This window comes from Centruroides vittatus, unplaced genomic scaffold, assembly GCF_030686945.1.
Source record: "Centruroides vittatus isolate TY-2023 unplaced genomic scaffold, ASM3068694v2 contig_357, whole genome shotgun sequence".
NCBI lineage: Eukaryota > Metazoa > Arthropoda > Arachnida > Scorpiones > Buthidae > Centruroides > Centruroides vittatus.
In genome coordinates this window covers 1,542,590-1,556,703 of record NW_027122180.1, presented here as the reverse complement: position 1 = coordinate 1,556,703, position 14,114 = coordinate 1,542,590, and the positions used below count along the sequence as shown (strand labels likewise).

The window sequence follows — 14,114 nt, the reverse complement described above, 5'->3', positions numbered from 1 at the left end:
ATATAAATTTTATATTATGTATCTTACTCTGTATTATGTATTATTATATTATATTATGTATCTGATACTCTTTTTTATAACTTGTGCTCCCTTTTTTTTGTAGTCTGCTTGTACCACTGTGTGCAATAGTACAATCTTATTGTGCTGCATACAGATAACAAAACAGAAGATTGCCAATATATTTATATAAGTTAGATTAAATTTAAAATTTAATAAATAAAGCATTAATGAAAATTCATACCTAGATGCTAATTCCAGCAGTAAATGAACAAGAAACTTTAATGTTCAAACGTTTTTGGCTTCTTTTAGAGGCCCTCCTCAGGAATGTACAAAAAAACAGTTCTATCATTTGAAAATTCTTTAACCATTGAATACAGCAGTGTTCCAATTTTTTTATTTTTTTAGGTGTAAATTTTGTTAGTATAGTTCCAGTTTATATGTGCTTATTTTTTTGTCTAAAGCATTAATTTCATAAAAGAAACTTTTGTTATTTAGGAATTACAGTTAGTAATAAAGTTTTGGAATGTTTAATTGTACGATTTGCCAAAAATGACTACTTTCTATTTGATACGTTTTTATTGGCTCTAGTCAAGATCTATCTAGCTCATGGTAAGTTATTTTAAAAAGTTTAAGTTAATTTTTATTTGTGCCAACTTCTGCATAATGAATATTGATTATGATATGAAAAGGTGTTCTATAAATTCACATCAGTAGTTAGCCAGCCACCAAGATGATTTTGATTATTATTACAAATTATATGATTGAGTTATAATATCGTTAATAAATGCAATAAATTATGCTTAATTTGTTAATAAATATATATAAAATTTTAAATTTTAATACATTTTAAAATGAAATAAAATTCATAAAGATATAGGAATTTTCAATGGGATTCCTTTTGTCTTCATAAATAATATAGAATAAATTATGTGAATTATAAGCATTTCACATTGGAATTGGAGTTTGAATATACAGGCAGTCTTCTACTTTTGTACAATTTTCATTTTCTTACACATTCACACTTGCAATTTTTATCAATATATATGGCAAAACTCCCTTTCTCATGAACTATTAGTCACTAGTCCCTCCTCATCTCTCCAACATTAATCATGTCCATTTTCAGCATCAAAGTTCAGTCTTGAGCACGGACGTCTTTAGTTAGCCTTCATGCATCTTGACAAATTTTTGACCATTATAGAAGAATGAGATCCCAATGGAGAGTTATATCTCATATACTAAGGGCAATAGAAAAAGACACATGTTACAGAACTCTTTACCATATTTTTGTGGAATGACTGGCATGCCGCATAAAAACGGGGGAGACCAACATGCTGGAAACCCTGAGGTTACCGGCATGCTGTTTAAACTGCAACTAAAATATAAAATTAATCAGATCTAACAAAACTAGTTAATTAAACATTAAAGAAAACATTCTTCAGAGTACAATAAAATAATAACATTGTAATTTGACCAACTTAAAATCAGGAAGGTTTCATTTACAAGATAATAAAACAATTAACTACTTATTGACATTAGCAGCAGCAGTTGTTAGTCAGTGTGGGCTACACTGACAATCTACCATGACTTTAAAAACACCTTCCTCTTAAATTTCATACAAAGTGATCAAGTGGACTTTAACTGGTGTAAGTGGAGATAATTTACAGAAAGTTTCTTAAATTTAGTATGTTTATTTTTGTATTTTTGAATCAAATAATAATAAAATACATATAAAAAAAGCACTTTTGGAATTCCAGGAGTATTTTAAGTTGTTAGAAAGAAGACAAAATGAAGAAATTAAACATATAATTGTAATTTTTGATGTAATGCTGACAGTTTCACAGTTTTAGAATAAAAACTCTTTTGTTTTTATGTGATGTAACTGGTTCCTTTTTTTAATGCACCCTCTAGAGAGGGATCTATAACCTCACTTAAACTGGCATGCCAGCATTCCCCAGGATAAACCAGCTTGCCTGTTTTTATCATATGGAAATATCTGATTTCATGGTCTCCCCAGATAGACCAGCATGCTGGTCATTCTGCGAAAATAGAGCATCAAGAAAAGAAAAAGAAGAGTACAATTCAATTGTCTCCTGACAAATTTATGAAGAAAATACCAGATAAGTTGAAAATTCTTTTTGATGTTTTTTTACATTGCTCTACTTTCTTTCATACACATTTCAGGAACCAATTAGGTATGAAAGTAGAGGACCACCTGTATTTAAGATCAACATCAACAAAACATCTGTTACTGTTATAGTAATAAGATTATTGATATATATTTACCTTGATTAGATGGACATTGCTATCAGCAGACAATGAACAAATATTTCATATCTTTTCTGGTCTCCAAAACTTCTGTTAAGCAGAGAGTATAATGGATTACATGTTATCATAAATATCATTTAAAAAATAACATGTTTGTTTTCAGTGTCATCATTCTGTAGAATTTTTATGTCCTTAAACTTGTTAAATGAGTTTTCATAATTCCATGTTTAGATGATAATCTGACATTATCTGCATCAAATATTAGTAGACTGATACTAGCATTTCCTTCCATGATGGAAAGAAGCATTAAGTAACAAAGGGAATTTTGAAGGTAAGAATAACAAAACAAGAATGAATCAAGTAAGGTGTTGGGAAAATTACCAAACATTCTACTTTGGAAGCTTAGGTAGCAAAGTTGGTAATGTTGACTATCTAGCTTGTTATAGTTGCAGTTTTGAGTTCCACTGTAATCCAGATCTTTTCTTCTAGATTTCTCTAAATTAATGATTAATTAATTAATAATTTGGCACTAAACACTGTTAGTGCCAAATTATGTTAATTAATTATCACATAAAAATAATTCCATAATTTTGATGATTCTTTGACTGTTTTTGACTTGTTTTTATCACAAATTATTTTAAAAAATCAACAAGTGTTTTAAAATATATGGCAATTTTTTAACAGACATCTATCCTAAGCCAGTAGTTCCTGACCTTTTCTACAGTATTCCTCCCCTATTGGGGTTTGCATGCAATAGTGTCTCTCCCAGCATACACACAAGTGTTTATTGCTGTGTATTCAGTATTTATTTTCTTTTATTATAAATTAAATGATACCAGTAAGGTTTGACTGAAAATATGAATCAAAAATACAATTGCTCTACTAAAAATACAGTTATAACTATCTGTACACTTTCCACGAGTAAAATGGGTAATATCTGTACAACCAGGAGTTTGTTCCTCTGAATAAAGTTATAATAATGTAAATTTAAAAAATCCTTTGCATATTTTCATAAACTGTAAACATCAATGTAAAATTTCAGCTTGTTTTGAATTGCACAAATGATTGATGTTTAGTTCTAACTCTGTCAGTCCTACACACAGGTCATTCTCCACATTAAGCAGATTTCTGTACTTCATTTTAACTGCAGCCATTACTGAAAATCCAACTTCAGGTACTCATTGGAAATTTAAGGAGCCCTTCGGAGCACTTTTTGTAATTTCTATACACTCACTTCAAATTGAAAGCCAAAATTCTGGAAGTGAATTTTTGCAAAAGACTATTTTTAGTATCTTGTTGCTCAAAAGTTCGAGTAATTGCTCTTGACCAACCATGCTTGATTAATTCTGGAATATCACTCACTGTTACTCTTTTTATAACAGAATTTATAGCTATTATCAGCTTACTCTGCTATGAATTTTGTAAGCAATGAAAACATTTCAGTAACCCCACAGTTAGTATGAGCTTCCCAAACATCTAGCTTCTTCATGAAGCCTTTAATTTTGTCCTGTGTATCTAGAATAATTGAGTTTTTCCTTTCAGTGACTCATTCAAACTGTTTAGTTTTTCAAAAATGTCTGCCAAATAGGCCAGTGTTGCTAAAAATTCGACATTACACATAAGTTCTACTAATTCCATTGTCCCAAACAGAAAAATTCTAAATTCATTACAAAAAGACACTGTAGAACTTTTCCATGCAAGAGCCTGACTTCACAGTAAAAAAGCAGATTCTCATGTTCAGATCCCATTTCTTCACAAAAGTTCAGTAAAGCAACAAGTCTATATTGGCTGAGATTTGATGTAATTAACAATCTTAAGCTGCATCCATAAGAACACCAGGTATAATTGACTACATTTTTGGCAGTCAAAGCATCACAATGTATCATACAATGATTCCATTTTACTGCTGAAGTTATGGCTTTCACTGGAGTTACAAGCCCCTATTCTTCCATCATACCTCATAGCTGCTGTGCCATCAGTGCATAAACCTATACAATCAATCCAAGTCAAGCCTTCAACATAGACAAATTCATTAAGTAAGCAAATATGTCTTCACCTGAAGATGTTGGGATCATTTTACAAAACAGTATCTCTTCTCTTATATTTCTTTCCATAGCATATTTCATATAACAAATAAGCTGAGCCTGTGATGAAATATCGGTTGATTCACAGAGTTGTAATGCAAATACAGTATTTGACTTTCTTTTACTTGTTAAATTAACTGTTTTCAAATCCATAGCCAAGTCATTGATTCACCTTGAATCTGTATTATTTGACAGTAGAATAGTTTGTAATGCCTTCACAACTGCCTCTCCATTCATAATGTAACACATTTCTACAGCTGCTGGAAGCAACAAATTCTTAGCAATAGTTTGTGATTTCTTACATTTAGCAATTTTTATAGCCAATACATAAGAATCTTTCAATGCTTTCTGCAATACTATAGCTTCTTTTGACATTACAATCTTCTGCCATTTCAATTCCATCTCTTTTCAAACAAAAGCTCGTGATCCTTGTGTACATAATCTTCATGCACTGTTTTCAGATGTCTTTCAAGCTTCACAGGTCTAAGGCTGTCATTAGCAAGAACTTCAAATGATACACTGGGACTGTTGAATGTCAGATTTGCTATGAAAACAAGAAAATCCAAACTTGGTATAACTTGTGTCATATTGCCTGCATATTTTTTTCCTTTATCAGTGGCTATACTTGGGTTAGTAGTAATCCTGCTACTATTACTAGATTCACTTTGGTTTGCAGATTCTTCATTACTCATATTTCTCTTTAAATAGTGGTGCATTCTAAATATCAAGAGGATTGGTTTAGTTTAATAGGTAGATTAATTAAGTAGAATATATGGCGACAGTTCCAACAAATGTTATTTGTGCAATGATAAAAAACAAATTAGAGTGTGATGGAAAAACATCATGTACTTGTGGAGGACTATCACATTGTGTTTGGAGGAATGTCTGTTTTTATCCACATACACTCATTCATCAGTCATACACTGAATAGCATTGCATGCTTTGGCTCACACCTCCCTTGAAGATTGCAGTTCAATAATATATTGTCAATATATCTAAAATCATTCTATAAACACCTTTTTGGCTGCTTGGGTTCGTTTTATTTAACTAACATTTTCAGCCTAGTCTAATAAAAATTGCAGCCTGAGGATGGCCTATTAGACTAGGCTGAAAATGTTAGCTAAATAAAAGCAAACCCAAGCAGCCAAAAAGGTGTTTATGGAATGATTTTGAATTAATCTGCTGAGGTTGATGTAGTTTATTGGTCAATATATCCACATTATAATTTCAAGATGATATGATGATTTCACTAATAAACATTAATGATTCACATAATTTTTTCTATATCTTTATTTATGAATTCAGTTATTAAAAGTGAGGTAATTATTCTCAAACATATGATTAAAAAAACAAAACATTTGTTAATGGTTAATGAGTTATTTACATTGAATTTTTTAAAATTTACTAAGCAATTCAATGTAAATAAAAACAAAATTAACTTTGTTTTACACTAACTAAGATTTAATTTTCTAAAATTAAAAAGTATATGTATATTAATTAACTATATTGTGAATTGACAATATATTAATATATGTAAATTCAATAATATAAATGATAGTTCTATAAATATTAAATTTGCTAATTTATTAATCTGTATGATTTAATTTGAATATTTAAGATTTGATAATATCTTTCTGAAAGATGATTACATAAAATTTTGTCATGATAAAATGATATATTACCAGATTTGTAATTTCTATCGAAAAGTTTCATTTTAAATTTAGTAATAATATTAACAATTTAAATAATTATTATTGTTTATTAGATAGATATCATGCAATAGAATATAAAACTGGAGAAAATACAAGTATATCTTTAGAAGAAGTAAGTTCTATTATATTAAATATTTTAAAGCTTAAAGCAATACAATTATGATTATATAACATTATTAAAATATATCTAGATTAACAATAATTTTTTTTACAGATGATACTGATGACTGTATATTCATGACAAAATACAACCATATTTTTATAAAGATTTATTTATTTGTTTTATAAAATATATTTTTAATCAGTGTATTTAACAAACTGATATATTGTAATTTTTTAAAAATTATGTTATAATAAATTTAATAAATCAATTTTTCATGTATATTATTAAAGTAACTGATTGGCATCTTGATTGATCCCCTTAAACTCTAGATGGACAGTAATCCAGACCTAGAACACTTCTACTTTTGAATTCCTTCATTTTTTCTCTTTTTTCCCCTCCATCTTCTCTTTTTCCAGACCTGGGAGTCTTTTTATCTTTTATTTTCTTCTAATCATCTAGCATCTGCTGATTGGTTGGGCTCTGTATTCCATCAGCTGATCAGTTTGTGATTGACTTTGGATTGCAAATAGACAATAAGAAATAAAAACAAAAAGAAACATAAAACAACAACAAAAATTTAAAACAAATAATAATTTTGGTCCCAAACAGTTTACATATACAGGTACTCCTCACTTTACGACTGAGTTCCGTTCCGACGACTACGTCGTTAAGCGAACTGGTCGATAAGCGAGGAGCTTGCGGTGGGAATATAGGATCGTTGTAAAATTATGCAAATTATGCAACAAACTTTAAATTTATTCATAAAAAGACTATTATAGTACGCTATTAGCCTATTATAGTACTATAAGACTATTATAGTACGCTCAGTGATGATATTCAGCGGGTTCGCACAGGTTTGCCCGAGCCAGTTGTTAAAATTTTCAGTTTTCTGAACCTTGTTAAACACACGGAACATTTCTCAGTGGTTTTGTTTTTTTTTTAAATATATTAAAATATACGTATTATACTCTGTAATACTACTAAACTAGAGCCTTATACCCCGTTCACACTGAGCATTTCAATCTAGATTGTGAGCAAGGTCGGGGACTGTGTCTTGGTGCAATCTCTCTCGACCATTTCAATCTTGACTGAAACAAGGTTTAATCGCAATCGATTCAAGACAGTTCTTGAAACTAGATCCAGTCATAAGAGATCCCAGAATTCCATGCAAGCGAGAAAATATAAGATGGCTGCGGAACACGTGTCGGGCTATGGGCAGTGAAATAAAAAGGATATTGTATTTTGAGAGATGATGACATCTGTTTATTATCAGCAGTGCCGCACATTCGGGGTAAAAAATTTCTCTGCCTTAAAAAAAAAAAAAAGGTTGACAGCACTAATATACTATTGTCACCTGGTCTTCGCCCAGGGCCCCTTACATTCCAAATATGCCACTGATTATTAGATATATCGCAAGAAAAGGTATTGTATTTATTTCTAGCCAAACTTGCATTTCATTTGTCGGTGATTGGATTGTCAGGGAAAAATTTTCTACTAGTGAACCCTTTGTTAACTATTTCGAATATCGCCACTGAGTACGCTTAGTGCACATGTCACCATTCGCCACTGACCAACACTCAAGCCGAGAAAGGGGATTCCCCGAATTACAGGTCAAAACTCGATTGGTCGTAAGTGCAAGTGGTCGTTAAGCAGATAGGTCGTAAAGTGAGGAGTACCTGTATACAATATTATATAGTAATTTTCTGAATATCTCAAAATTTTTATATCAAACTATTAAAATGTATACATATCTATTACACAAAAGCAAAACAGAAATTTTTGTATTACAAATACATACACAAATGTAATATGAAATAATCATTTCAGTGTTAGGTATTCAAAAACTGGCTGAATGGCCAAGGCATTAAAAGTGTCAGCTTGCCACTCTGGGGACCTAGGATCAAATCTGAGAGGAGAACCTGAAGAATTTTTCATGGATGATCTGTCCAAATATATTGGGATCTGCATCCCTAACAACCCAGCTACTCAAACTGTCGGTCTGGCCAAACCCATGATGGATCTGGAAAAAGATCCCTGTTAACGTCCACAGGGCAGAGAGAAAGAAAAGTATTCAAGAAGTGTCTAATGAGAAACAATTCTAATTCTTTTAAAAATGTAACAGTAAAGCAGATTTTTTGTTATTGTTGTATTTGTTGCTGTCAAAATGTGAAATATAAAATGTGAAATTCCATTCACTTACATGAATGACCAAAGTAGTAACATGACAATGATACCTTTGATGAAACATTCATATCATTGTCATAATTAATTTGATATTTAATATAAATATTAAATTTATAATTGATTAATTGCTATAGATACAAGTAAACTTTTCATGTGTTTATGAAGACACTTTTAATGCAAAGTTAAAATTTAATTTGTATGTATGCAATAAAAAGTTTAATCATTACTGTTAATGATTTCTTCTATCAATTCCAATCCTGGAAAATCCAATGCAATAATTCCCCAGGATCTTAAATCTTGATATTCCAAAAATTTCAGAAGTTCTTGATTTAAAGTATTGGCCACAGAATATGGATAGGCAAACCAACTATGTCCACAACAATAAGTAACAAACAACTTATCAGGATTGTATTCTATAGATTTTAAGTGGCGATTTATACCCTCCCAGGCAGAAGCAACAGAAAATAGAGTACGAACATGTTCGTTTTGGAATAAGTCCAGGTGACCATTTCCTATTCCTATTTCTGCATTAACAAATGGTTTCAGTAAGACAATTTTACCTCTGGCCGTTTTCATTTCTGGTATACTATCATTAAGCCAAAAATTTCTTTTTCCGAATGCATTTATATAAGAATGTAACAGATTATTCCAGTTTTCGATATTTTCGTTTTCATCTGGTGTTACATTTAAGATAATGCATTCACTATCATTATCATTCAAAAAAGCGAAAATACTACATAAAAGATCTCCGAAACTTGTTCTCTGGTTGACACTTCTTTGATAGATATAAAGTTTTTCTTCTTTACATTTACAACTAACGTCTAAGAAGCGTATACCAGCCTGGAATTGTTTTTTAATGGGAAATGTTTGACATTGATAGGCGTCACCTCCGTAATAAACTAGAGATCCGTGAGAGCCTGCTATTGATATATCGGCTAAGCTTTTGTTATCTGGAATCTTGGACATCCAACGTGATCGATCATTACTTATATCCGGATCATACGAGGTATTATAATGATTTGTAGTTGTCATTTCCGTTCGCCTCTAAACATATCAATAATTTGATCATTAAATCTAGTTAATATACTTCACAAAAATATCATACTTACCAATTTTTAATGTAATGGTTGATCTCAAACTATAAACAAGCTTTGCTTCGTTTTCGTTTTCGTGTTTCCGAATCGATTCGGAAGTTCCGAATCGGAACTACTAGGAACAGTTCCATACCGAGTATCGACATAGTTCCGGTTGGAACTACTAATTCATTCCTCATTTTGTACTTTTATAAATTAGTTTTGAGTAATTTAAATTTATATTTTTTTTATTAGAGTTTGTAATTATTTGTTTTAATTAGTAAAGCAGATATGTCCGGCATTTCCCGGTCTAAAAGTAAGACGGATAAATGTTAAAATGAAAATCATATTAAACGTTTCGTTCTTTTTGCTTACCATTATGTTTATTACAAAGTATCGAGGATATCAACTCGGGACAAGAGCATCCAAATTTCATGGAAGTCTATACTTTTCCTCAGAGTTCCAGAGGATAAGTATAAAAAATTTGGTGCAAATCGGACAAAAGGTTTTGCAGTTAATAGCGAGGTTGAGGCCGAAGTTTTAAACGCGAAAACGTGTACGACGGACGTTCAGCGCCGGTTTCCTGTAAGCCTAGAAGTTTGACAATGACGTTTGGATAGTCAGTGGAATCATGCTCGACATTCCAAACGTCATTGTAAAACTTCTAGGCTTTCAGGAAAGCGGCGCTGAACGTCCGACGTACACGTTTTCGCGTTTAAAACTTTGGCCTCAACCTCGCTAATAAGGGGGATGAAATCGGGAAAGGTAGGGTGTCCAGGTTTCATAGTAGTATATATTTTCCTTCGACTCCCAGAGAATAAGCATGAAAAATTTGGAGCAGAGTGACCAAAAAGCTAAGAACAGAAAGATACATTTTATTATCTATATACAGTATATATATAACCGACGAGGAACCGTTTAGTACAACAGATTAGGTAATTCCGACAGAACCGTCTAGCCAGACAATAGGTAGAAGATCAAAATTAAAATAGGCTAAACTTCTAAGATTGGTTTTTAGTGACTCACTTTCCAAGTAAAGGTACAATTAATGATCAGGAGTCACAGCAGTGACTCCACGCCAAGTGAAAAGTCACTCGCTCACCAGTGGCCGAGTGGACTCCGTCTGCGCTCATAGCGGCGGAGACCAGACCCGAAACACTGGGAAGTTCGGTCGTAGGTTCGCGCCGCGCTCGGACGGGCTGGCAGCATGGAGTTTTTCCGGGTTTTCTCCATGTCCATAATCGCCTGAATAGGAGCCAGCTTCCTATAAAAGTCCTCCCGGAAAGGCATTCTATCTCCCCTCGCGTACGTTTAGGCCGTCTTCTATAAGGCCGGGTCTTCGGTCGCCTAGCGATCAACCACATGTTTTTCGGAGTATACGGCCACGCAGCCAATAAACTGTATATGAACCTCTTGGCAAGAAAGAAAGAAAGTCACTGACTGACTATATCTACAGGAATCAGAGTTGCTGATTTTTCGGGGGTCGATTTCTCTGCCCTCAAAACATCTGAAGTAATTCGAATATCTCGTTCGAATGAAAATCGTTTTCTTAGTGTGGAAATTTTCAAGATTTTCTATAAAGCGGTTGACGAAATAAAAGCAACTGAAAAGTGCAAAAATCGCCAAAAAAAAAAAAAAAAAGAAAAAAAAAGCTGTATTTTCTTCTCCTACTCCCCCTTCTTCATTCGGCACTGCAGATGTTCGTAGAGAAAAAACTACTGGGTCTAGAAAGCTCAAATTTTTAAACTTAAGCCTTTCTCGTTATTAGTGAGGTGCCAAACTTCCGGGTCGATAGGTCAAAGTTTACGGGGGTTTCCCGTAGAGCTAATTCAGTTTTACGCTTTAATTTTATGCTTATAAAGATAAAATTGCATGTAAACAAATGAATTTTATTCGAAATGTTACTTAGAATTACAAAAGCTTAAATTTATGTGAATTAAAACTTTTCGTAACTATTTTTCTAAACATTGATCAGCGGCGCGTTCGGTTGACAACGCATTTGGTCGGTCGCCGAGATATTATATTCTGACGTAATAATACAATTATTAAACAAAAACAATTAATATCCAAATAAAAACATCTGAGATGTAAAAATATTTTGCCACGTCAAAATTTATGACAATTTACACGGCGGTCAAAATTTTTCGTAGGTGTTTTTCTTTGGTAAAGATAGACTTTGTGCTTGGAGGCAAAATGTATAAAACAATGATACAGGTAAAAATCTTGTGGGTATCACTTCCAAGCGCCAAGCTTATCTTTACCAAAGAAAAACTCCTACAAAAAATTTTGACCGCCGTGTCATAAATTTTGACGTGCCGAAATATTTTTACATCTCAGATGTTTTTGTTTGGATTAAACTATTTCGTAAATGGACCATATAAAAAAATAGCAACGAGTTGCGTAACTTTCCTGGTTGTTCAGATTATTAAAATTATTAAAAATATAACTTTTGTAATATTAAAATCATAATAAATGGACTTGTACGTGGCGCCATCTGTTATGAGATTTTATAAGAAAAATTTATATTATTAATTACTGTATTATGAAATGGCAAAAAGGTTAATTTTGAGGGTATGTATGAGTTTTATAAAAAAAAATTATAAATGTTAATAACAAGTAAAATCTTCATTAAGTCCCAACCCACTCGAGATAGGCTACGTGACCAAACTCTATCTCAACCTTTCCCTCCACCTTTAACCATCAAATTTAAAAGCATCAATGCCCGTTATATACAAATTACGGTGCTAAATTTCGTCTCTTAAACTTTTCCTCATCCTGAAATATTAAACGAATAGATGCCAACACATATTTAGGGTATCAGTTGTTTTGACTTTTATTTTTTTTTTTATTTTATTTATTTATTTATTTATTTATTTATTTTTGTTCAGAAGTGTCAAAACATCACGATTCCAAAAAGTCTGGGGGTCAAATGTGACACAATTACTATATTTTATTATAACAGTCAGGAATATAACTCACATTACATTAAAACAGCCACGAAAGTAACAAAAAAATAAAAATTTGAGATGATTACAGTACTTTTCCGTGTTATATAACAACCGGGAAAGTAGAAGAAATTTCAATATCAATTCATTACATTTCTTAAGATTTTTATAATAAAATCACATTAATATACTGGTTACATCCTTTCTTTTATATCCTGTATATTCTTCGGGGCCGCAAGTCGTGCAGGTGTGGTCTAGCCAGTGATTCTCAAAGTGGGGGTCGCGACCCCCAAGGGGGTCGTGAAAAATATTTGGGGGGTCGCTGAAAAATTGATGCCAGATCAATTTTTTCAAATATTTTATAAATTTACTATGGATTCATGTTTAGAAATAATAGAAATAAAAAATATATAAAATAATTTTTACTTAAATAAATTGCACATATAAATAATAAAAATAATATAAATATTTAAATACGAGCCTAACCCCCTCCCTCCGGGATGTTTTTTGACACATACTTATTCTTCGGGGTCCTTTGAAATTTTTAAGTGCAGAAGGGGGTCGCGGTCCAAAAAGTTTGAGAAACACTGGTCTAGCCCAACAGTTACGACGGAACAGTTCCACACTAGGATCAGTTCCAACAATGCAGTTCCAGAATTCCATTGTGTTTAAAGGTTGGCGCCATCTGATGACAGATATTTTAATTATCATAATTAAGCTATTATCAAGAAATATTACTTTAGATTCCGAATTTTTGTCATTTTCACTGTATCATCTAATTCGATTCATATTCTACACATATAAGATCGTTGCTTATGACTGTTGCATTTATATCTTTATAACCTATGCATTATAGTACTATCGTACATGGCCGTGCCGTGCTATGATACAGAGAGGCGGCCGCATCAGGCGGCATAAGCAACATTTAAGGACGGCATTTCGAAGATTTGCATTATACTGAGAAAATCTACCGCACGGCCTTGCTATCGTATCTTTTACATTTCAATTAGTTCCATTAAAATTTCTCAAAAATATATTTTATTAATTAATACTGTTTCAATTTTCGGAAACCAAATACAAAATATTGTCTGCAAGTTACTATTTTCAGTTTTTAACGGATTGTATTTATACTCTCCCCGTTGAGAAACGCAGTTATAAGATTACTAACGATATTTACTCAATAATTGGATTATATAAAATAAGGAAATTTCGTACTAATCTTCAAAATTTCACTTAAAAATTAAATTTATGAATATGCTATAATTTATGCCAGATTTAAAATATTGATTACAATAAATTCAGCAGTTTGTGTATTTCCTGTTACGGTTTCGTTTTATTAGACAATTAATATACAAAACTTGATAAGAATATAATTAAGACGAGTTACGTTCTCACGAGTTAATCGATTTTTTGATGTTAATAGATTTTCTACTGCTACAGGTTTTAAAAATAAAAGCCGAATAAAATTTACCTTATTTGATCAGCTGCATGTTGTATAATACTTTAACATTATTTTAGTAGAGGGATACAGTAGTGAATGATAAATTCTCTAGTATAGATTTTACTGTAGATAAAATAATTCGTTTCGAGTTAAAATTTCACATGAAAAATGTGAACAATAGAGTATATATATTTATATAATGTAATGTGGAATAAATAATACTAACAAAGAAACTGGGAAGTTCAAATTTATAACGGGAGTTGCGAAACATTTTTCCTGTTGTTGTTGTTGATCTACTACGATGAAC

At 31.7% G+C, this 14,114-nt stretch overlaps 2 protein-coding genes across 5 annotated transcripts in view; one reads left to right on the top strand and one right to left on the bottom strand.

The window, feature by feature from the left end:
• The window catches only part of LOC136974821 (calpain-9-like), a 74,250-nt gene extending 67,818 nt beyond the window's left edge, over positions 1 to 6,432 (top strand). For all 3 annotated transcript variants that reach the window (XM_067269771.1, XM_067269772.1, XM_067269773.1), the window contains exons 17-19: positions 496 to 609; positions 6,115 to 6,173; positions 6,276 to 6,432. In XM_067269771.1, coding sequence (XP_067125872.1) covers positions 496 to 609; positions 6,115 to 6,173; positions 6,276 to 6,302 — 200 coding nt within the window. In that variant the 3' untranslated portion in view covers positions 6,303 to 6,432. The remainder of the gene's footprint in view (positions 1 to 495; positions 610 to 6,114; positions 6,174 to 6,275) is intronic.
• LOC136974830 (1-phosphatidylinositol phosphodiesterase-like) lies at positions 6,328 to 9,525 on the bottom strand. 2 transcript variants are annotated; one of them, XR_010880706.1, is made up of 2 exons: positions 9,458 to 9,525; positions 6,328 to 6,677 (listed from the first exon to the last, which is right to left on the bottom strand). XR_010880706.1 is itself a non-coding variant. In XM_067269788.1 (2 exons), exon 2 carries the CDS (start codon positions 9,378 to 9,380, stop codon positions 8,565 to 8,567), a length of 816 nt encoding a protein of 271 aa, XP_067125889.1. In that variant the 5' UTR covers positions 9,381 to 9,392; positions 9,458 to 9,517; the 3' UTR covers positions 8,493 to 8,564. The 2 variants fall into 2 exon arrangements, 1 of the variants encoding a protein (XP_067125889.1); XM_067269788.1 differs by lacking the exon at positions 6,328 to 6,677 and adding an exon at positions 8,493 to 9,392 and having other exon boundaries at positions 9,458 to 9,517.
• Between the last annotated feature and the right edge of the window lie 4,589 nt (positions 9,526 to 14,114).